At 55.6% G+C, this 24902-nt stretch overlaps 1 protein-coding gene across 6 annotated transcripts in view; it reads right to left on the bottom strand.

Moving 5' to 3' along the window:
• LOC147114478 (anion exchange protein 2-like) overlaps window positions 1–24902 on the bottom strand; it is a 410117-nt gene that overhangs the window by 97206 nt on the left and 288009 nt on the right. For all 6 annotated transcript variants that reach the window (XM_085992182.1, XM_085992177.1, XM_085992179.1 and 3 more), the window contains 3 exons: window positions 9231–9396; window positions 7128–7360; window positions 6219–6376 (listed from right to left, as the gene is read on the bottom strand). In XM_085992182.1, the coding sequence (XP_085848308.1) occupies window positions 6219–6376; window positions 7128–7360; window positions 9231–9396 (557 nt within the window). The remainder of the gene's footprint in view (window positions 1–6218; window positions 6377–7127; window positions 7361–9230; window positions 9397–24902) is intronic.

Genomic DNA, 24902 nt, shown 5'->3' on the forward strand with positions numbered 1-24902 from the left:
CATGGAGAGGGTCCGGAACCTTCACTTGTACAAAATCATGGGGGATGAGGGAGAAGGGAGGGGAGAGAGTGTGAGAGGGGGGGAGGGGGGTCGGGGGAGGGGAGGGAGTGAGGGGGTAGAGGGAGGGGGGGTAGGGGGAGGGGAGGGAGTGCGAGGGGAGGGAGGGGGGTAGGGGGAGGGGGGAGGGGGAAGGGGAGGGGGGAGGGGTAGGGGGGAGTGCGAGGGGAGGGAGGGGGTAGGGGAGTGCGAGGGGAGGGAGGGGGTAGGGGAGTGCGAGGGGAGGGAGGGGGTAGGGGAGTGCGAGGGGAGGGAGGGGGTAGGGGGAGGGGAGGGAGTGCGAGGGGAGGGAGGGGGTAGGGGGAGGGGAGGGAGTGCGAGGGGAGGGAGGGGGTAGGGGGAGGGGAGGGAGAGGGTAGGGGGAGGGGATGGGGAGGGAGGGGGTAGGGGAGGGGGAGCGAGTGGGTAGGGGGAGGGAGGGGGGTAGGGGAAGAGGAGGGGGGGAAGGGGAGGGAGGGGTAGGGGAGGGGGAGGGAGGAGGTAGGGGAGGGGGAGGGAGGAGGTAGGGGAGGGGGAGGGAGGGGGGAGGGGAGGGGGTAGGGGAGGGGGAGGGAGGGGGGAGGGGGTAGGGGAAGGGGAGGGGAGGGAGGGGAGGGGGTACGGGGCGGGGAGGGAGGGGGTACGGGGCGGGGAGGTAGGGGGTACGGGGCGGGGAGGGAGGGGGTACGGGGCGGGGAGGGAGAGGGTACGGGGTGGGGTACGGGGCGGGGAGGGAGGGGGTACGGGGTGGGGAGGGAGGCGGTACGGGGCGGGGAGGTAGGGGGTACGGGGCGGGGAGGGAGGGGGTACGGGGCGGGGAGGGAGGGGGTACGGGGCGGGGAGGGAGAGGGTACGGGGCGGGGAGGGAGGGGGTACGGGGCGGGGAGGGAGGGGGTACGGGGTGGGGAGGGAGGGGGTACGGGGCGGGGAGGTAGGGGGTACGGGGCGGGGAGGTAGGGGGTACGGGGCGGGGAGGGAGGGGGTACGGGGCGGGGAGGTAGGGGGTACGGGGCGGGGAGGGAGGGGGTACGGGGCGGGGAGGGAGAGGGTACGGGGTGGGGAGGGAGGGGGTACGGGGCGGGGAGGGAGGGGGTACGGGGCGGGGAGGGAGGGGGTACGGGGCGGGGAGGGAGGGGGTACGGGGCGGGGAGGTAGGGGGTACGGGGCGGGGAGGGAGGGGGTACGGGGCGGGGAGGGAGAGGGTACGGGGCGGGGAGGGAGGGGGTACGGGGCGGGGAGGGAGAGGGTACGGGGTGGGGAGGGAGGGGGTACGGGGTGGGGCGGGAGGGGGTACGGGGCGGGGAGGGAGGGGGTACGGGGCGGGGAGGGAGGGGGTGTGGGGAGGGAGGGGGTACGGGGCGGGGAGGGAGAGGGTACGGGGTGGGGAGGTAGGGGGTAGGGGAAGAGGAAGTAGGGGGAGAGGAGGGCTGGAAAATCGTTCAATGAGCTCTCAGCTTCATATAGGAATGATGGGAAATGGAGTTAGAATGATACAGCACAGAAGGAGGCCATTCGGCCCATCGTGCCTGTGCCGGCTCTTTGAACGAGCTCTCCAATTAGTCCCACTCCCTGCTCTATCCCCACAGCCCTGTGAATTTCTCCTTTTCATGTATTTATCCGATTCCCTTTTGAAAGTTACTATTGAATCTGCTTCCACCGCCCTTTCAGGCAGCGCATTCCAGATCACAACAACTCGCTGCGTAAAGAACATTCTCATCTCCGCCGTGGTTTTTTGCCAATTATCTTAAATCTGTGTTGCCGGATTACCGAGTTCTGAGAGTCTCTCTTCATAATAAAGAACACAAAGTCCTATTTCTTTGCGATTCATCACAGAATACATCACAATTTAATTCCATTTTCTCCTTTTTTTTAGCCTGTTAGTGGGTCCTTCATGAAACATTGCTTCCAAACCATGGAGGCTGCAGCTCTCAACATGAGGCCGGGATTAATACTTGGCACCATATCCAACAAGGTAGCGACACAGCTGCCATGCCGTGTTTTGTACGTAGGTCGATTAGTCTCGCTCTCCGCTGCCCTTTCCACGTAGACTGCAATTTTTTCCTTTTCAAGTATTTATCCAATTCCCTTCTGAAAGTTAATATTGAATCTGCTTCCACCGCCCTTTCAGGCAGCGCGTTCCGGATCACAACAACTCGCTGCGTTAAAAAATATTTCTCATCTCCCCTCTGGTTCTTTTGCCAATTTTGTTCCCAGGTCCCTGCCACCCTCATCTGGTGCTGTCTCCACCACATGCCACATTCCGATATGCCCTGTTGTGCCGACACAGAAGCTGGAACGGGCACCTTGGAAGCGATGCTTTTTCCTGGCAGGGGAGGATGCAGGTCGATCTAAGCCATGCCCTTGGATTAAACTGGAGGTCGGGAGCTGAGCAACGTTCCCCGTCAGCAAGTGCCGACTCTCCTTACGGTCAACATGTGTCGGGCACCGCCAGCACACTGCACACCCCAGAGGCTGTGACAGAGCCTCGGCAGCGAGTGTCAGCAGCAACGCTCCCGCTAAGCTGCCCGGCCGTCTGGAGGTCCCATGCAGGCCCCTCACCGGCTTTTTAATGGGAGATTTCCAGCATGCGCAAAATTTTGAATGGGCCGCGCAGCCAGTAAAACGGACCGTGCACCCAAAAACAATTAGGGGGAACATTGGTCGGCAGGTCATTCAACCTTGGGGACATGTCACTGCCCGAGCCCAGTACAGCCGGCCTGTACAGACCAACACACAAACCTCACCCCCCCTGTACAGACCAACACACAAACCCCACACCCCCTGTACAGACCAACACACAAACCTCAGGCCCCCTGTACAGACCAACACACAAACCTCACACCCCCTGTACAGACCAACACACAAACCCCACACCCCCTGTACAGACCAACACACAAACCTCACACCCCCTGTACAGACCAACACACTAACCTCACACCCCCTGTACAGACCAACACACAAACCTCACACCCCCTGTACAGACCAACACACAAACCTCACCCCCCCTGTACAGACCAACACACAAACCTCACACCCCCTGTACAGACCAACACACAAACCTCACCCCCCCTGTACAGACCAACACACAAACCTCACCCCCCCTGTACAGACCAACACACAAACCTCACCCCCTGTACAGACCAACACACAAACCTCACACCCCCTGTACAGACCAACACACAAACCTCACCCCCCCTGTACAGACCAACACACAAACCTCACACCCCCTGTACAGACCAACACACAAACCTCACCCCCCCTGTACAGACCAACACACTAACCTCACCCCCCCTGTACAGACCAACACACAAACCTCACCCCCCCTGTACAGACCAACACACTAACCTCACACCCCCTGTACAGACCAACACACAAACCTCACCCCCCCTGTACAGACCAACACACAAACCTCACACCCCCTGTACAGACCAACACACTAACCTCACACCCCCTGTACAGACCAACACACAAACCTCACCCCCCCTGTACAGACCAACACACTAACCTCACCCCCCCTGTACAGACCAACACACAAACCTCACACCCCCTGTACAGACCAACACACTAACCTCACACCCCCTGTACAGACCAACACACAAACCTCACACCCCCTGTACAGACCAACACACAAACCTCACACCCCCTGTACAGACCAACACACAAACCCCACACCCCCTGTACAGACCAACACACAAACCTCACACCCCCTGTACAGACCAACACACAAACCTCACACCCCCTGTACAGACCAACACACAAACCTCACACCCCCTGTACAGACCAACACACAAACCTCACCCCCCCTGTACAGACCAACACACTAACCTCACCCCCCCTGTACAGACCAACACACAAACCTCACACCCCCTGTACAGACCAACACACAAACCTCACACCCCCTGTACAGACCAACACACAAACCTCACCCCCCCTGTACAGACCAACACACAAACCTCACACCCCCTGTACAGACCAACACACAAACCTCACACCCCCTGTACAGACCAACACACAAACCCCACACCCCCTGTACAGACCAACACACAAACCTCACACCCCCTGTACAGACCAACACACTAACCTCACCCCCCCTGTACAGACCAACACACAAACCTCACACCCCCTGTACAGACCAACACACAAACCTCACACCCCCTGTACAGACCAACACACAAACCTCACCCCCCCTGTACAGACCAACACACAAACCTCACACCCCCTGTACAGACCAACACACAAACCTCACACCCCCTGTACAGACCAACACACTAACCTCACCCCCCCTGTACAGACCAACACACAAACCTCACACCCCCTGTACAGACCAACACACAAACCTCACCCCCTGTACAGACCAACACACAAACCTCACCCCCTGTACAGACCAACACACAAACCTCACCCCCTGTACAGACCAACACACAAACCTCACACCCCCTGTACAGACCAACACACAAACCTCACACCCCCTGTACAGACCAACACACAAACCTCACCCCCCCTGTACAGACCAACACACAAACCTCACACCCCCTGTACAGACCAACACACAAACCTCACACCCCCTGTACAGACCAACACACAAACCTCACACCCCCTGTACAGACCAACACACAAACCTCACACCCCCTGTACAGACCAACACACAAACCTCACACCCCCTGTACAGACCAACACACAAACCTCACCCCCCCTGTACAGACCAACACACAAACCTCACCCCCCCTGTACAGACCAACACACAAACCTCACACCCCCTGTACAGACCAACACACAAACCTCACACCCCCTGTACAGACCAACACACAAACCTCACACCCCCTGTACAGACCAACACACAAACCTCACCCCCTGTACAGACCAACACACAAACCTCACACCCCCTGTACAGACCAACACACAAACCTCACCCCCCCTGTACAGACCAACACACAAACCTCACACCCCCTGTACAGACCAACACACAAACCTCACACCCCCTGTACAGACCAACACACAAACCTCACACCCCCTGTACAGACCAACACACAAACCTCACACCCCCTGTACAGACCAACACACAAACCTCACCCCCCCTGTACAGACCAACACACAAACCTCACCCCCCCTGTACAGACCAACACACAAACCTCACACCCCCTGTACAGACCAACACACAAACCTCACACCCCCTGTACAGACCAACACACAAACCTCACACCCCCTGTACAGACCAACACACAAACCTCACCCCCCCTGTACAGACCAACACACAAACCTCACCCCCTGTACAGACCAACACACAAACCTCACACCCCCTGTACAGACCAACACACAAACCTCACCCCCCCTGTACAGACCAACACACAAACCTCACACCCCCTGTACAGACCAACACACAAACCTCACACCCCCTGTACAGACCAACACACAAACCTCACACCCCCTGTACAGGCCAACACAGAAACCTCACCCCCCCTGTACAGACCAACACACAAACCTCACCCCCCCTGTACAGACCAACACACTAACCTCACCCCCCCTGTACAGACCAACACACAAACCTCACACCCCCTGTACAGACCAACACACAAACCTCACACCCCCTGTACAGACCAACACACAAACCTCACCCCCCCTGTACAGACCAACACACAAACCTCACCCCCCCTGTACAGACCAACACACAAACCTCACACCCCCTGTACAGACCAACACACAAACCTCACCCCCCCTGTACAGACCAACACACAAACCTCACCCCCCCTGTACAGACCAACACACTAACCTCACCCCCCCTGTACAGACCAACACACAAACCTCACACCCCCTGTACAGACCAACACACAAACCCCACACCCCCTGTACAGACCAACACACAAACCTCACACCCCCTGTACAGACCAACACACAAACCTCACACCCCCTGTACAGACCAACACACAAACCCCACACCCCCTGTACAGACCAACACACAAACCTCACCCCCCCTGTACAGACCAACACACAAACCTCACCCCCCCTGTACAGACCAACACCTGCACTTTGATTTCAGTGGTAAGGAAAAGCGGGGAGGTGTATAATGAGCGGTGGATCTGATATTGCCGGTTTGACACGAGCACCAAGGGTCCCAGTGGATTGGTACCCCGACCAGGAATGGTGTTCAGGAGTGAACTGAAATGCTGGCGAATCCTGGCACTTACCCTGGCGTGGCGTGCTCGTTGTTTCTGACGAATTGCCCATTTTGACTGGCTGCGCTCGGCTCGATGTGGGCGGGCGTTGTGTCGCAATGCTTCGGGCTGCGGTCAGCCGGGGTGGGGAACGTGGAGCTATTCTCTGTCTCCTCGTCAGACACAAAGAACTGGAAGAGAAGAGGAGAAAGGAGTCATCATGAACCAAGAGTCGTCTGTGACCAATCAGAGGACGGAGGCCGCAGCCGCTGCTCTCCGAGCTGAACCGTGACCTCTTCACCTTCTCCCAATCGGCGATGGGGCCGAGCATCTGAGACACGGACTCAGGAATCTGGGCTCATTCTGTCCCTCCCTAAACCAGGGCAACTCATAGAATCATACAGCACAGAAGGAGGCCATTCGGCCCATCGTGCCTGTGCCGGCTCTTTGAACGAGCTCTCCAATTAGTCCCACTCCCCTCTGCTCTTTCCCCACAGCCCTGCAAATTTCTCCTTTCAAGTATTTATCCAATTCCCTTTTGAAAGTTACTATTGAATCTGCTTCCACCGCCCTTTCAGGCAGCGCGTTCCAGATCATCATAATTCACTGTGTTAAAAAATTCTCATCTCTCCTCTGGTTCTTCTGCCAATTATCTTCAATCTGTGTCCTCTGGTTACCGACCCTCCTGCCACTGGAAACAGTTTCTCCTTATTTACTCCCATCAAAACCCTTCATCATTTTTGAAGACCTCTATCAAATCTCCCCTTAATCTTCTCTGCTCTAAGGAGAACAATCCCAGCTTCTCTAGTCTCTCCATGTAACTGAATTGTTCTTTCTTTCTGCAGCCCTGCTTGGCATTGAACCCGGGACCTCCCTGACCCACGTGGCTCAGGACCAGCTCTTGCCTGCTTGCCCCCATCCGCCGGATCACGCAGTCCTCACCTGTACATCGCGCACGACGACGTCCGATTGGACGGGCTCCTCCGTGGGTCCCTTCTTCTCCTGGGCGCCATCGCTCTGCTCCTCCTCTTCATCCCCTTCCTCTATGGTGGGTGCGCCGGTTGGGGAAGATGCCGTCTTCCTGTTCTTCTTCTGCGTCCCTTTCTTCCTCCTCCCTTCTGACGGCAGGTGTGTGGAGAGTGGGTGGTGGGTGTGAAGGGAGGAATGACGATGGTCTATTGAAATAGGAGAAAGAGAGAGAGAGACAGGATTGATGTTAAGCACTAAAAAAAAGAAAGAATTGCATTTATATAGCACCTTTCACCACCTCAGGGTGTCCCAAAGCGCTTTACAGCCAATGAGGAACTTTTGAAGTGTAGTCACTGTTGTAATGCAGGAAACGCGGCTGCCAATTTACACACAGCAAGATCCAAAAAACAATGTAATAATGACCAGATCATCTGTTTTAGTGATACTGGTTGAAGGATAAATATTGGCCAGGACACCGGGGAGAACTCCCCTGATCTTCTTCAAAATAGTCCCATGGGATCTTTTATGTCCACCTGAGGGGGCCTTGGTTTAATGCCTCATCCGAAAGACGGCCCCTCCGACAGTGCCAACGGAGAACCTGCCACCTATGTCATGGTGGGATTTGAACTCTCTAACTCTGGGTTGCTGGTTCAGTACCAGAACCATTCGGCTGCTGTACCGATCAATGTTCCCTCTAGGTTTTCTTTTGGTGCGTGGTCCCTTTAAATCTGCTGCAACAGCGGCCGTACACGCGCGCTATCTTTTTCCAGCGGCAGCAGCTGGTGCGCGGCCTACGCGGGACCTCCCGATTGGTGCGCAGCCCCTTAAGGGGGAACATTGGTACCAATGACCTCCTGAACACCCCCACCAAGTTTCTCATTTACGAACATAGGAACAGGAGGAGCCCGTTCAGCCCCTCAGTCCTGTTCCACTATTTAGAAACATAGAAGATAGGAGCAGGAGTCGGCCATTCGGCCCTTCGAGCCTGCTCCGCCATTCAATGAGATCATGGCTGATCATCCAAATTCAGTACCCTGTCCCTGCCTTCTCCCCATATCCCTTGATCATAGAGGGATTTAATTTAGATTAGCGGCTGATCTGTACCTCAACTCCATTTACCTGCCTTGGTTCCAGGTCCCTCGATACCCTGACCCAACAAAACCCGATCGATCTCAGTCTTGAAAGATTCAGCTGACCCACCCCGCACCCCCCATTTCCGAGGGGAGAGGGATACCACTGAGCCACGGCTGACACTATGAGGTCAAGGTAACTCAGAATGCTTCTGATCTCTGTCTCAGTCCCATGTGAGACGGGAACCTGGCTACAGACATTGCGGGAATCCGACTCAAAATAAAATGATAAGAACATAAGAAGTAGGAGCAGGAGTAGACCATACGGCCCCTCGGGCCTGCTCCGCCATTCAATAGGATCATGGCTGATCTGAATCTAGACTCACGTCCACTTCCCTGCCCTCTCCCCGTAACCCCTAATTCCCTTATCAGCTAGGAAACTGTCTATCTCCATTTTAAATTTATTTAATGTCGCAGCTTCCACAGCTCTCTGGGGTAGCAAATTCCATAGATTTACTACCCTCTGAGTGAAGAAGTTTCTCCTCATCTCAGTTTTGAAAGGGCAGCCCCTTATTCTAAGATTATGCCCCCTAGTTCTAGTCTCACCCATCAGTGGAAACATCCTCCCGGCATCCACCCGATCAAGCCCCCTCACAATCTTATATGTTTCGGTAAGATCGCCTCTCATTCTTCTGAACTCCAATGAGTAGAGTCCCAACCTACTCAACCTTTCCTCATACGTCAACCCCCTCATCTCCGGAATCAACTGAGTGAACCTTCTCTGAACCGCCTCGAGAGCAAGTATATCTTTTCTTAAATATGGAAACCAAAACTGTACGCAGTATTCCAGGTGTGGCCTCACCAATACCCTGTATAACTGCAGCAAGACTTCCCTGTTTTTATACTCCATCCCCCTTGCAATAAAAGCCAAGATTCCATTGGCCTTCCTGATCACCTGCTGTACCTGCATACTGTTGCAGCTGTTTAATAAAATGCACAAACTCACACTCAAAATCTGCCTCATCGAAGGTGCGCCGGACTTCCTCCACATTCCGACTGGGCGCATCGTGCAGGAGATCGTCGAATCTCTCAACGCCCCAAGTCTTATTCAGGTCATCCTCATCTTCATCTTCAATCCTGGGTGACGATGGAGGAGGCACGTCCTGTTCATCCTGTAGAAGAGCAGAAACAACCATCAACTGCCCGCTTTATAGCAGCTCACAGCTATCTGTTCTCCCTGAAGGTACCAAATATGGATTGTAAAGGGTTGAGCTTGAGAACGGGCAGTCCGAGATCAGAGCCTTGCCTGTCCGAAGGCTGTGGGGCTGCCCTGTCAGGATCCCGCTCCACAGGGGGCAGCTGCGCTCCAGTACCCTGCTTCATGCCTGATCGGATAGTGAGCACCAGGTATCATAGCCACGCCCAATCCTGGTCACATTCAACGTCCACACACCCAGTTTACAGTAAGGTCCATAGTTCATAGAATCATACAGCATAGAGGAGGTCATTTGGTCCATCGTGCCTGTGCCAGCTCTTTGAAAAAACTATCCAATTAGTCCCACTCCCCCACTCTTTACCCATAGCCCTGCAAATCCTTCCTTTTCAAGCAGAGCAGTTACAGTGAGGGGGTGGGGCTCTGGCTGATTTATTCCACTCAGCAGAGGTGCTGAGGCCAGTCTTAGTGCCCTGGTGCACAGGAAGATTCCACGAAGCGGGATCAAAGAATAGGCCAGTTAAGATGATTCTGGTGATCTTCACTGAGGGAGGCATATTGGCCAAAGTAATGGGAAAGCTCGCTGCTCTCCTTAAGAGGTGAGCATCCACACAAATTAACAGAGCCTCCAATAATTCAGTACAGCACTGCAGTGTCAGCCTAGGAGGAACGGTGGGGGAAAGGGGGGGGGGGAAAGAGAGGAGGGGCGTGGAGGTGGAGGAGGGGAGAAGGTCAACGACCAAAAGCTTGGTCAAAGAGGTTTGTTTTAAGGAGCATCTTAGAGGAGGAGAGAGAGGTAGAGAGGCGGAGAAGTTCAGGGAGGGAATTCCAGTGTTTAGGGCCTCGGCAGCTGAACATAAGAACATAAGAAATAGGAGCAGGAGTAGGCCAATCGGCCCCTCGAGCCTGCTCCGCCATTCAATAAGATCATGGCTGATCTGATCCTAACCGCCAATCTACTATCACAGAACCATCTCCTGAATCTAACAGAATTAGACACACGAAATATCACAGAATCCCCCACAGTGCAGATAGAGGCCATTTCGGCCCATCGAGCCTGCACCGACACATATCCCACCCTACCCCCGTAACCCCACGTATTTAATCCCCTAACACTAAGGGTCAATTTATCATAGCCAAATCAACCTAACCTGCACATCTTTGGACTGTGGGAGGAAACCGGAGCACCTGGAGGAAACCCACGCAGACGCAGGGAGAATGTGCAAACTCCACACAGACAGTCGCCCGAGGCCGGATTCGAACCCGGGTCCCTGGCGCTGTGAGGCAACAGTGCTAACCACTATGCCAGCGTGCCCAATAGGAGCAGGATCAGGCTACACGGCCCCTGGGCCCACTCCGCTACCCACAGGGCCATGTCTGATCCGGACCTAGACTCATGTCCAAATTCCTGCCCGCTCCTCGTAACCCTTTATTCCCTTTACTTCTAGGAAACTATCTATTTCTGTTTTAAATTTATGTAATGATGTAGCTTCTACAGCTTTTTGGGGCAGCATATTCCATGGACCTACCACCCTCTGAGTGAAGTAGTTCCTCCTCATCTCAGTTTTGAAAGAGCAGCCCCTTATTCTAAGACTATGCCCCCTAGTTCTAGTTTCACCCATCATCGGGAACATCCTCCCCGCATCCACCCGATCCAACCCCTTCACAATCTTATATGTTTCAATAAGATCGCCTCTCATTCTTCTGAACTCCAATGAGTAGAGTCCCAATCTACTCAACCTCTCCTCATATGTCCATCCCCTCATCCCCGGGATTAACCGAGTGAACCTTCTTTGTACTGACTCGAGAGCAAGTATGTCTTTTCTTAAGTATGGACACCAAAACTGTATGCAGTGTTCACAGAATCACAGAAACCCCACAGTGCAGATAGAGGCCATTTCGGCCCATCGAGCCTGCACTGACACATATCCCACCCGATCCCCGTAACCCCTACACCAACACATGTCCCACCCTATCCCTGTAACCCCACGTATTTAATCCCCCTAACACTAAGGGTCAATTTATCATAGCCAATCAACCTAACCCGCACATCTTTGGACTGTGGGAGGAAACCGGAGCACCCGGAGAAAACCCACGCAAACACGCCAGGTGCGGTCTCACCAATACCTTGTACAACTGAAGCAATACCTCCCTATTTTTATATTCTATCCCCCTAGCAATGAAAGCCAACATTCCATTGGCCTTCTTAATCACTTGCTGCACCTGCATACTAACCTTTTGAGTTTCGTGCACCAGGACCCCCAGATCCCTTTGTACTTCAGTACTTTCCAGTTTCTTGCCATTAAGATAATAACTTGTTCTACGATTTTTCCTGCCAAAGTGCATAACCTCACACTTTCCAGTATTGTATTCCATCTGCCAAATCTCTGCCCACTTACTTAGCCTGTCTATGTCCCCTTGCAGGTTTTTTATGTCCTCCTCACTCACTACTTTCCCTCCCATCTTAGTATCATCTGCAAACTTTGATATGTTACACTCGGTCTCCTCCTCCAAATCGTTCATATAGATTGTAAAGAGTTGGGGACCCAGCACTGACCCCTGTGGAACACTACTAGTTACTGATTGCCAGTCCGAGAATGAACCATTTATCCCAACTCTCTGCCTTCTGTTAGATAGCCAATCCTCTATCCATGCCAGAATATTACCCCCAATCCCGTGATTTTTTATCTTAAGCAATAATCTTTTGTGTGGCACCTTGTCAAATGCCTTTTGGAAGTCTAAATACACTACGTCCACTGGTTCCCCTTTATCCACCCTATATGTTACTTCCTCAAAGAACTCCAGCAAATTTGTCAAACATGACTTCCCCTTCATAAAACCATGCTGACTTTGTCCTATTAAATTATGATTATCCAAATGTCCTGTTACTGTCTCCTTAATAATGGACTCCAATAATTTACCTACCACAGATGTTAGGCTAACTGGTCTATAGTTTCCAGCCTTCTGTCTACTGCCCTTTTTAAATAAGGGCGTTACATTAGCAGTTTTCCAGTCTGCCGGGACCTTTGCTGAGTCCAGGGAGTTTTGGAAAATTATTACCAATGCATCCACAATCCCTACCGCCACTTCCCTCAAGACCCTAGGATGTAAGCCATCAGGTCCAGGTGATTTATCCGCCTTGAGTCCCATTATTTTACCGAGTACCACTTCCTTAGTGATTTTGATCGTGTTTAGCTCCTCCCCCCCTATAGCCCCCTGTTTGTCCAGTGTTGGTACGGCCACCAATGGTTGAGCGATTAAAATCGGGGATGCGCAAGGGGCCAGAATTAGAGGAGCGCAGATATCTCGGAGGGTTGCAGAAAAAGGGAGGGGCGAGACCATGGAGGGATTTGAACAGAGGATGAGAATTTTAAAATTGAGGCATTGCCAGATAGGGAGCCAATGTACGGTAGCGAGCACAGGGGTGATGGGTGAACGGGACTTGGTGCGAGTTAGGATATGGGCAGCAGAGTTTTGGATGACCTCAAGTTTACGGAGGGTGGCAGGTGGGAGGCTGGCCAGGAGTGCACTGGAATAGGCGAGTCTAGGAAGAAAGAAAGACTTGCATTTATACAGTGCTTTTCATGACCACCGGACGTCCCAAAGCGCTTTGAAGCCAATGAAGTACTTTTGAAGTGTAGTCACTGTTGTAATGTAGAGGTAATAAAAGGCATGGATGAGGGTTTCAGCAGCAGATGAGCTGAGGCAGGGGTGGAGTCGGGCGATGTTACGGAGGTGGAAGGAAGCGGTCTTGGTGATGGAGTGGATACGGGGTCAGAGCTCAGCTCAGGGTTAAAGAGGACGCCGAGGTTGCGAACAGTCTGGTTCAGTCTCAGACAGTGGCCAGGGAGAGGGATGAAATCGGTGGCTAGGGAACGGAGTTCGTGGTGGGGACCGAAGACAATGGCTTTGGTCTTCACAATATTTAATTGGAGGAAATTTCTGCTCATCGGACAAGCAGCGTGACAAATCAGAGACAGTGGAGGGGCCAAGAGAGGTGGTGATGAGGTAGAGTTGGATGTCGTCTGCTTACAAGTGGAGCCTGATGTGTTTTTGGATGCTGTCGCTGAGGGGGCAGCATGTAGGTGAGAAATAGGAGGAATCCTTCACACCCTGGCAGAGAATTTGTAGCCGGTGACGAGTTTGTAGATGTCCCAGAGAGGGAGCGAGGCAGGCTGCGATCGGGTCACCAGCCACCGACCCAGAGCTCCTGTCTGCTTCAACTTTCGTAAGTCGATCTCACAAGAAAGCAGGAATAACCGGTTCTAGCCTGCGTATTCGAGACCTGCTGCTGTGTGAAGTACGCGGAATCTGCCCCAGGGCTGAGGCTGGAAGGAGTCTGACGTCAAAGGAGTTGAAACTTAGTCCACTGTAGACAGACTGCTGAAAGAGGAGGTGGTGATGTGGCAAACCTATGTCGGGAGAGCTGACAACATCTCCAAAACCAGAGGCAGAACAAGATTGCTGGTCTTTGTTTGCAAGGAATTCTGTTAGGGAGGTAGAGCTGGGTGTCGTCAGCGCACACATGGAAAGTGACCCCATGTCTGCAGATAATGTCACCAAGGGGCAACATGTAGATGAGGAGGAGGAGATGGGTCTTTGGAGGACGAGAGCAATGTTCCCATTAAGCTGTACGGCGGTCTGGAGGTCCCGCACAGGTCGGCCAGCAGCTTTTAAATGGAAAAACCGCACATGCGCGGAAATTTGAATGGGCCGCGCAGCCTGTTAAAGGGCCCGCGCACCCAAAAAGAATCAGCGAACATTGTCCGAGTGGTAATGGAGCGGGTGTGGGGATAGAAGCCATTGCCGGGGATGCTCTGGCTACGATGCGATAGATGAGTGCAGTGCCACTCGGCCGGACAAGGGAGGAGAGGCGTTGCAGGAGGGTGGTTTGGTTGACCAAGGCAAAGGTTGCAGAGAGGGTGAGGAGGGGTGGAAGCCTATTGCAGGGGTTCAAGCAGGGAGTTGCAGGAAAGATGGGCACGGGTCAAGGAGGCGACAAAAGGTTGAAGGATTTTGGAGGAAAGGGAGGTTGGAGATGGAGTGGAGTGGTGTGATAGCAGCTGTTTTGAAAAGGACAGTAGCAATCACGATTGAGGAACTAACTACCATGAAACAATCGTAATCAGATGGTTCAAGTAATTTTTTACGTGGTTTTAATTGCCATAGTACTCTCGTCACCAACATTCCCGGCACCTGACTGTTCCTCTCTCCCAGGTCTGGGGCCTTGCAGAATTTAGGGCATGTGGAGTTAAACAAATGCAGAGGGCGCGGAATATAAAAACAAGGAAGTGACATTTGATTTGGAAAAGACATTGGATAATTCACATGTGGAGCACTCTGTCCAGGGTATTAGAGCTATGCAAAGGGACAGGGAAAATCCCCATGAATATCAGGAATGAAGGACAAGTTGCATAAACTTGATGTGCTCTCCCTTGCGTTTGGAAGGTTAGCGGTGATATAATTGAGGTGTTTAAAATCCAGAACACGGGGGCATAATCATAAAGTTAGGGCTAGGCCATTCATGAGTGAAATCAGGGTGCAGTTTTCCACACAGAGGGTAGCAAAAATCTGGAACTCTCTCCCCCAAAAAGGCTGTGGGTGCTGGGGGCCAACGGCAGCTTTTAGGACCGAGAGGGATAGTTTTTTGTTGGGTAAGGGTATCAAGGGATATGGAACAAAGGCAGGTAAATGGAGTTGAGGTACAGATCAGCCGTGTTCTGATTGAATGGCAGAACAGACTCGAGGGGCCGAATGGCCTCCTTCTGTGCAGTAAAACCGGTGTTTCTATTCTGCTCCTTTTAACCTTGGTGACTTTGGGCCTTGACCCCTCACCCCGATTATCTCTCACATCAATTGCGGACGATGCAACCAAGCTCCAGATTGAAATACGACTCAAGATGCTATCAGTTTAACTTCATAGATCTGTGGCTGTGTGTTTACAAAACAAAGGAGCATGCGGGAGGCCATGGGAAAATTCAGTCTCTGTGACCACCTCAATGACAGCCCATTCGCTCCAGAAGTGAATGTGTGGGTTGTCCCATTCTGCTTCTCCACGCCCCTCTGAGCCTCTTCCTTCCCTCCCCACCATCCCTCCCGCAACCCCCAGAAAATCCGATCAACACAACAACAAAATAAATCGATGCTCCTTCACGGGCACCCAGTTAGCAGAAGGGGACAAGCCGTGATTTGGAAATGCAGAGGTTGCTGAGGAGTAGTGGCAGTACATTCCCGTCACAGGTTAACACACAGGGGACGTAGCCTGAGAATCCACAGCCCTTTCCAAACAGACCCACAAACATCTGCCGCAAATGGGATCCACTCAAGAAAGTCTGGCATTTCTACAGCGTCTTTCACGACCTCAGGACGTCCCAAAGCGCTTTACAGCCAATTAGGTACTTTTTGAAGTGTAGTCACTGTTGTTATGGAGGGAAACGCGGCAGATTCTTTGAGCACCGCAAGATCCCACAAACATCAATGTGATAATGACCTCAACTATTTACAATCTAAATTAATGACTTGGATGAAGGGACCGAGTGTAATGTAGTCAAGTTTGCGGATGATACAAAGATGGGTGGGAAAGCAAGTTGTGCAGAGGACTCAAAGGATCTGCAAAGGGATATAGACAGGCTAAGTGAGTGGGCAAACATTTGGCAGATGGAGTATAATGTGGGAAAGTGCGAGGTTATCCACTTTGGCAGGAAGAATAAAAAAGCTAATTATTATTTAAATGGAGAGAGATTACAAAATGCTACAGTTCAGAGGGACCTGGGGGTCCTTGTGCATGAAACACAAAAAGTTAGCATGCAGGGACAGCAAGTAATCCAAAAGGCAAATGGAATATTGGCCTTTATTTCAAGGGGGTTGGAGTATAAAAGCAGGGAAGTCCTGCTACAACTGTACAGGGTATTGGTGAGACCACACCTGGAGTACTGCGTACAGTTTTGGTCTCCTTATTTAACGAAGGATATACTTGCATTGGAGGCAGTTCAGAGACGATTCACTCGGTTGATTCCAGAGATGAGGGGGTTGACTTATGAGGAAAGGTTGCGCAGGCTGGGCCTATACTCATTAGAAGAATGAGAGGTGATCTTATTGAAACATAAGAGATACTGAGGGGGCTCGACAAGGTAGATGCAGAGAGGATGTTTCCCCTCGTGGGGAAATCTAGAACTTGGGGGCACAGTTTTAGAATAAAGGGCCGCCCTTTTAGAACTGAGATGAGAACGAATTTCTTCTCTCAGAGGGTCGTAAATCTGTGGAATTCTCTGCCCCAGAGAGCCGTGGAGGCTGGGTCATTAAATACATTTAAGGTGGAGATAGACAGATTTTTGCAAGATAAGGGAGTGAAGGGTTATGGGGAGCGGGCAGGGAAGTGGCTTTGAGCCCAAGATCAGCCATGATCTTACTGAATGGTGGAGCAGGCTCGAGGGGCCAAGTGACCTATTCCTGCTCCTATTTCTTATGTTCTTAGATCATCTGTTTTAGTGATGTTGGTTGAGGGATAAATATTGGCCTCCTGCTCTTCTTAGAATAAGTGCCGTGGGATCATTTACATCCACCTGAGTGTGGCCTCGGTTTAACGTTTCATCTGAAAGAAGACACCTCCGACAGTGCAGCACTCCCTCAGTACTGCCCCTCCGACAGTGCAGCGCTCCCTCAGAACTGCCCCTCCGACGGTGCAGCATTCCCTCAGTACTGCCCCTCCGACAGTGCAGCACTCCCTCAGTACTGCCCCCTCCGACAGTGCAGCATTCCCTCAGTACTGCCCCTCCGACAGTGCAGCGCTCCCTCAGAACTGCCCCTCCGACGGTGCAGCATTCCCTCAGTACTGCCCCTCCGACGGTGCAGCATTCCCTCAGTACTGCCCCTCCGACAGTGCAGCACTCCCTCAGTACTGCCCCTCCGACAGTGCAGCACTCCCTCAGAACTGCCCCTCCGACAGTGCAGCACTCCCTCAGTACTGCCCCTCCGACAGTGCAGCACTCCCTCAGAATTGCCCCTCCGACAGTGCAGCGCTCCCTCAGTACTGCCCGATAGTGCAGCGCTCCCTCAGTACTGCCCCTCCGACAGTGCGGCGCTCCCTCAGAACTGCCCCTCCGACAGTGCAGCACTCCCTCAGTACTGCCCCTCCGACAGTGCGGCGCTCCCTCAGTACTGCCCCTCCGACAGTGTAGCATTCCCTCAGTACTGCCCCTCCGACAGTGCAGCACTCCCTCAGTACTGCCCCTCCGACAGTGCAGCACTCCCTCAGAACTGCCCCTCCGACAGTGCAGCACTCCCTCAGAACTGCCCCTCCGACAGTGCAGCACTCCCTCAGTACTGCCCCTCCGACAGCGCGGCGCTCCCTCAGTACTGTCCCTCCGACAGTGCGGCGCTCCCTCAGTACTGCCTCTCCGACAGTGCGGCGCTCCCTCAGTACTGCCCCTCCGACAGTGCGGCGCTCCCTCAGTACTGCCCCCCCGAAAGCGCGGCGCTCCCTCAGTACTGCCCGATAGTGCAGCGCTCCCTCAGTACTGCCCCCCCGACAGCGCGGCGCTCCCTCAGTACTGCCCCTCCGACAGTGTAGCATTCCCTCAGTACTGCCCCTCCGACAGTGCAGCACTCCCTCAGTACTGCCCCTCCGACAGTGCAGCACCCCCTCAGAACTGCCCCTCCGACAGTGCAGCGCTCCCTCAGTACTGCCCCTCCGACAGTGCGGCGCTCCCTCAGTACTGCCCCCCCGAAAGCGCGGCGCTCCCTCAGTACTGCCCGATAGTGCAGCGCTCCCTCAGTACTGCCCCCCCGACAGCGCGGCGCTCCCTCAGTACTGCCCCTCCGACAGTGCAGCACTCCCTCAGTACTGCCCCTCCGACAGTGCAGCACTCCCTCAGAACTGCCCCTCCGACAGTGCAGCACTCCCTCAGAACTGCCCCTCCGACAGTGCAGCACTCCCTCAGTACTGCCCCTCCGACAGCGCGGCGCTCCCTCAGTACTGTCCCTCCGACAGTGCGGCGCTCCCTCAGTACTGCCCCTCCGACAGTGCAGCGCTCCCTCAGTACTGCCCCTCCGACAGTGCGGCGCTCCCTCAGTACTGCCCCCCCGACAGCGCGGCGCTCCCTCAGTACTGCCCGATAGTGCAGCGCTCCCTCAGTACTGCCCCCCCGACAGCGCGGCGCTCCCTCAGTACTGCCTGATAGTGCAGCGCCCCCTCAGTACTGCCCCCCCGACAGCGCGGCGCTCCCTCAGTACTGCCCCTCCGACAGTGCAGCACTCCCTCAGTACTGCCCCTCCGACAGTGCAGCACTCCCTCAGAACTGCCCCTCCGACAGTGCAGCACTCCCTCAGAATTGCCCCTCCGACAGTGCAGCGCTCCCTCAGTACTGCCCGATAGTGCAGCGCTCCCTCAGTACTGCCCCTCCGACAGTGCGGCGCTCCCTCAGTACTGCCCCTCCGACAGTGTAGCATTCCCTCAGTACTGCCCCTCCGACAGTGCAGCACTCCCTCAGTACTGCCCCTCCGACAGTGCAGCACTCCCTCAGAACTGCCCCTCCGACAGTGCAGCACTCCCTCAGAACTGCCCCTCCGACAGTGCAGCACTCCCTCAGTACTGCCCCTCCGACAGCGCGGCGCTCCCTCAGTACTGTCCCTCCGACAGTGCGGCGCTCCCTCAGTACTGCCCCTCCGACAGTGTAGCATTCCCTCAGTACTGCCCCTCCGACAGTGCAGCACTCCCTCAGTACTGCCCCTCCGACAGTGCAGCACTCCCTCAGAACTGCCCCTCCGACAGTGCAGCACTCCCTCAGAACTGCCCCTCCGACAGTGCAGCACTCCCTCAGTACTGCCCCTCCGACAGCGCGGCGCTCCCTCAGTACTGTCCCTCCGACAGTGCGGCGCTCCCTCAGTACTGCCCCTCCGACAGCGCGGCGCTCCCTCAGTACTGTCCCTCCGACAGTGCGGCGTTCCCTCAGTACTGCCCCGCCGACAGTGCAGCACTCCCTCAGAACTGCCCCTCCGACAGTGCAGCACTCCCTCAGAACTGCCCCTCCGACAGTGCAGCACTCCCTCAGTACTGCCCCTCCGACAGTGCGGCGCTCCCTCAGTACTGACCCTCCGACAGTGCAGCACTCCCTCAGTACTGCCCCTCCGACAGTGCAGCACTCCCTCAGAACTGCCCCTCCGACAGTGCAGCACTCCCTCAGAACTGCCCCTCCGACAGTGCAGCACTCCCTCAGTACTGCCCCTCCGACAGCGCGGCGCTCCCTCAGTACTGTCCCTCCGACAGTGCGGCGCTCCCTCAGTACTGCCCCTCCGACAGCGCGCCCTCAGTACTGTCCCTCCGACAGTGCGGCGCTCCCTCAGTACTACCCCGCCGACAGTGCAGCACTCCCTCAGTACTGCCCCGCCGACAGTGCAGCACTCCCTCAGTACTGCCTCTCCGACAGTGCGGCGCTCCCTCAGTACTGCCCCTCCGACAGTGCAGCGCTCCCTCAGTACTGCCCCCCCGACAGCGCGGCGCTCCCTCAGTACTGCCCCCCCGATAGTGCAGCGCTCCCTCAGTCTCAGTTCAGTTTATGTATTACTGCAGGACCAGAATGGGGTAACGGATAATGAAGTAGATGCGATCTTGGGGGAAACCTGAACTCTTCTGCCCTCTGACTCACTATTTTGAGATGGTTTTTCACTGACTCTGGGTCTCAGTCACTGACAGCTTCCAGTCAGGCAATGGAAAACTTTGACCTCCAGACGATCCCTCAAAAACAACAAGTTGGAGAACGAGAAAAGTGAAGTTGTCCCCTCCCTTGTAATTCAGGAGTGCTTCTGCCAATCTTCTGAATCAGAAATATGCTCGTCTCATTTAGAACAATCTCGGTCATAGAATGATACAGGGTAGAAGGCGGCCATTCGCCCATCGGGTCTGTGCCACTTCTGTGGTAGGTAAGGGAAGGATTTTTAGTTCTAACTTTCCTCTGTGTTACACGATCTGAAATCTGCTTTTTCTAAATGTGGACTCTGGCTCAGTCGATATCGCTCTTGCCTCTGAGTCAAAACTTAATGCAGGCTGACACTCCCACTGTATTACTGAGGGAGCGCTGCACTGTGGGAGGGGCAGTACTGAGGGCCGCACTGTGGGAGGGGCAGTACTGAGGGCCGCACTGTGGGAGGGGCAGTACTGAGGGAGCGCCGCACTGTCGGAGGGGCAGTACTGAGGGAGCGCCGCACTGTCGGAGGGGCAGTACTGAGGGAGCGCCGCACTGTCGGAGGGGCAGTACTGAGGGAGCGCCGCACTGTCGGAAGGGCAGTACTGAGGGAGCGCCGCGCTGTCAGAGGGGCAGTACTGAGGGAGTGCCGCACAGTCGGAGGGGCAGTACTGAGGGAGCGCTGCACTGTCAGAGGGGCGGTACTGAGGGAGCGCCGCACTGTCGGAGGGGCAGTACTGAGGGAGCGCCGCACTGTCGGAGGGGCAGTACTGAGGGAGTGCCGCACTGTCGGAGGGACAGTACTGAGGGAGCGCCGCACTGTCGGAGGGTCAGTGCTGAGGTAGTGCCGCACTGTCGGAGGGGCAGTACTGAGGGTGCGCTGCACTGTCGGAGGGTCAGTACTGAGGGAGCGCCGCACTGTCGGAGGGGCAGTACTGAGGGAGCGCCGCACTGTCGGAGGGACAGTACTGAGGGAGCGCTGCACTGTCGGAGGGTCAGTACTGAGGGAGCGCCGCACTGTCGGAGGGTCAGTACTGAGGGAGCGCGGCACTGTCGGAGGGTCAGTACTGAGGGAGCGCCGCACTGTCGGAGGGGCAGTACTGAGGGAGCGCTGCACTGTCGGAGGGTCAGTACTGAGGAAGCACCGCACTGTCGGAGGGGCAGTACAGAGGGAGCGCCGCACTGTCGGAGGGGCAGTACTGAGGGAGTGCCGCACTGTCGGAGGGGCAGTACTGAGGGAGCGCTGCACTGTCGGAGGGTCAGTACTGAGGGAGCGTCGCACTGTCGGAGGGGCAGTACTGAGGGAGCGCCGCACTGTCGGAGGGACAGTACTGAGGGAGCGCTGCACTGTCGGAGGGTCAGTACTGAGGGAGCGCCGCACTGTCGGAGGGTCAGTACTGAGGGAGCGCGGCACTGTCGGAGGGTCAGTACTGAGGGAGCGCTGCACTGTCGGAGGGTCAGTACTGAGGGAGCGCTGCACTGTCGGAGGGACAGTACTGAGGGAGCGCTGCACTGTCGGAGGGTCAGTACTGAGGGAGTGCGGCACTGTCGGAGGGGCAGTACTGAGGGAGTGCCGCACTGTCGGAGGGACAGCACTGAGGGAGCGCTGCACTGTCGGAGGGGCAGTACTGAGGGAGCGCTGCACTGTCGGAGGGTCAGTACTGAGGGAGTGTGGCACTGTCGGAGGGGCAGTACTGAGGGAGCGCTGCACTGTCGGAGGGTCAGTACTGAGGGAGCGCCGCACTGTCGGAGGGGCAGTACTGAGGGAGCGCTGCACTGTCGGAGGGTCAGTACTGAGGGAGGGTCACACTGTCGGAGGAGCAGTACTGAGGGAGCGCCGCACTGTCGGAGGGGCAGTACTGAGGGAGCGCCGCACTGTCGGAGGGACAGCACTGAGGGAGCGCTGCACTGTCGGAGGGGCAGTACTGAGGGAGCGCCGCACTGTCGGAGGGTCAGTACTGAGGGAGTGCGGCACTGTCGGAGGGGCAGTACTGAAGGAGCGCTGCACTGTCGGAGGAGCCATTTTTGGGATAAGGCGTTAATCTGAGGCCTCGGTTGGCTGTTCTGAGTGACGAGTTGCTCTATTTTTTTTGGTGCTGCTCCTCAACATCCAATCAAAATGAAGCATCTCATCAGCGTTCATGGGATCTTGCTCTGCACAAAATGGCTGCCATGTTTGCACTTCAAAATGATTCCTTGCTTGTAAAAAGATTTGAGGCGGGGCAAGTCACTAACTAAGATGCAAGTCTTATTTTTACTGGTCCTGTATATATAAAAAATGACATCAATTTTCAACGTTGCACTGTTGCAAAAGTGCAGCTTTTTGGCAAGTTCCTCCCGAGCCCAAATCCCCGTCCTACACACCTCTTACCGAGCCATAACCTCACTGGGTGAAGCCATCGCACCGTCGCCAACTCTAACTCCTTTCCCAGGAAACTCAAACCCAGGGACTCCTCCCCTCCCTCAGGCTCCAAACTGTGGGTCTCCTCCCCTCCCTCAGTCTCCAAACTGTGGGACTCCTCCCCTCCCTCAGTCTCCAAACTGTGGGACTCCTCCCCTCCCTCAGTCTCCAAACTGTGGGACTCCTCCCCTCCCTCAGTCTCCAAACTGTGGGACTCCTCCCCTCCCTCAGTCTCCAAATTGTGGGACTCCTCCCCTCCCTCAAACTATGGGGCTCCTCCCCTCCCACAGTCTCCAAACTGTGGGACTCCCTCCCCTCCCTCAGTCTCCAAACTGTGGAACTCCCTCCCCTCCCTCAGTCTCCAAACTGTGGGACTCCCTCCCCTCCCTCAGTCTCCAAACTGTGGGACTCCTTCCCTCCTTCAGTCTCCAAACTGTGGGACTCCTTCCCTCCCTCAGTCTCCAAACTGTGGGACTCCCTCCCCTCCCTCAGTCTCCAAACTGTGGGACTCCCCTCCCTCAGTCTCCAAACTGTGGGACTCCCTCCCCTCCCTCAGTCTCCAAACTGTGGGACACCTCCCCTCCCTCAGTCTCCAAACTGTGGGACTCCTCCCCTCCCTCAGTCTCCAAATTGTGGGACTCCTCCCCTCCCTCAAACTGTGGGGCTCCTCCCCTCCCTCAGTCTCCAAACTGTGGGACTCCCTCCCCTCCCTCAGTCTCCAAACTGTGGAACTCCTCCCCTCCCTCAGTCTCCAAACTGTGGGACTCCCTCCCCTCCCTCAAACTGTGGGGCTCCTCCCCTCCCTCAGTCTTCAAACTGTGAGACTCCTCCCCTCCCTCAGTTTCCAAACTGTGGGACTCCTCCCCTCCCTCAGTTTCCAAACTGTGGGACTCCTCCCCTCCCTCAAACTGTGGGACACCTCCCCTCCCTCAGGCTCCAAACTGTGGGACTCCCTCCCCTCCCTCAGTCTCCAAACTGTGGGACTCCTCCCCTCCCTCAAACTGTGGGACTCCTCCCCTCCCTCAGTCTCCAAACTATGGGACTCCTCCCCTCCCTCAGTCTCCAAACTGTGGGACTCCTCCCCTCCCTCAGTCTCCAAACTGTGGGACTCCCTCCCCTCCCTCTGTCTCCAAACTGTGGGACTCCCTCCCCTCCCTCAGTCTCCAAACTGTGGGACTCCTCCCCTCCCTCAGTCTCCAAACTGTCGGATTCCCTCAGTCTCCAAACTGTGGGACTCACTCCACTCCCTCAGTCTCCAAACTGTGGGACTCCCTCCCCTTCCTCAGTCTCCAAACTGTGGGACTCCTCCCCTCCCTCAGTCTCCAAACTGTGGGACTCCTCCCCTCCCTCAGTCTACCCCTCAAACTGTGGGACTCCTCCCCTCCCTCAGTCTCCAAACTGTGGGACTCCTCCCCTCCCTCAGTCTCCAAACTGTGGGACTCCTCCCCTCCCTCAGTCTCCAAACTGTGGGACTCCTCCCCTCCCTCAGTCTCCAAACTGTGGGACTCCTCCCCTCCCTCAGTCTCCAAACTGTGGGACTCCTCCCCTCCCTCAGTCTCCAAACTGTGGGACTCCTCCCCTCCCTCAGTCTCCAAACTGTGGGACTCCTCCCCTCCCTCAGTCTCCAAACTGTGGGACTCCCTCCCCTCCCCAAACTGTGGGACTCCTCCCCTCCCTCAGTCTCCAAACTGTGGGGCTCCCTCCCCTCCCTCAGTCTCCAAACTGTGGGGCTCCTCCCCTCCCTCAGTCTCCAAACTGTGGGACTCCTCCCCTCCCTCAGTCTCCAAACTGTGGGACTCCTCCCCTCCCTCAGTCTCCAAACTGTGGGACTCCTCTCCTCCCTCAGTCTCCAAACTGTGGGACTCCTCCCCTCCCTCAGTCTCCAAACTGTGGGGCTCCTCCCCTCCCTCAGTCTCCAAACTGTGGGACTCCCTCCCCTCCCTCAGTCTCCAAACTGTGGGACTCCTCCCCTCCCTCAGTCTCCAAACTGTGGGACTCCTCTCCTCCCTCAGTCTCCAAACTGTGGGACTCCTCCCCTCCCTCAGACTCCAAACTGTGGGACTCCCTCCCCTCCCTCAGTCTCCAAACTGTGGGGCTCCTCCCCTCCCTCAGTCTCCAAACTGTGGGACTCCTCCCCTCCCTCAGTCTCCAAACTGTGGGACTCCTCCCCTCCCTCAGTCTCCAAACTGTGGGACTCCTCCCCTCCCTCAGTCTCCAAACTGTGGGGCTCCTCCCCTCCCTCAGTCTCCAAACTGTGGGGCTCCTCCCCTCCCTCAGTCTCCAAACTGTGGGACTCCTCCCCTTCCTCAGTCTCCAAACTGTGGGACTCCCTCCCCTCCCTCAGTCTCCAAACTGTGGGACTCCTCCCCTCCCTCAGTCTCCAAA

This window comes from Somniosus microcephalus, chromosome 7 (genome assembly GCF_052327205.1).
Source record: "Somniosus microcephalus isolate GS21.2 chromosome 7, FLI_Smic_1.0, whole genome shotgun sequence".
In the NCBI taxonomy this organism is placed as follows: Eukaryota; Metazoa; Chordata; class Chondrichthyes; order Squaliformes; family Somniosidae; genus Somniosus; species Somniosus microcephalus.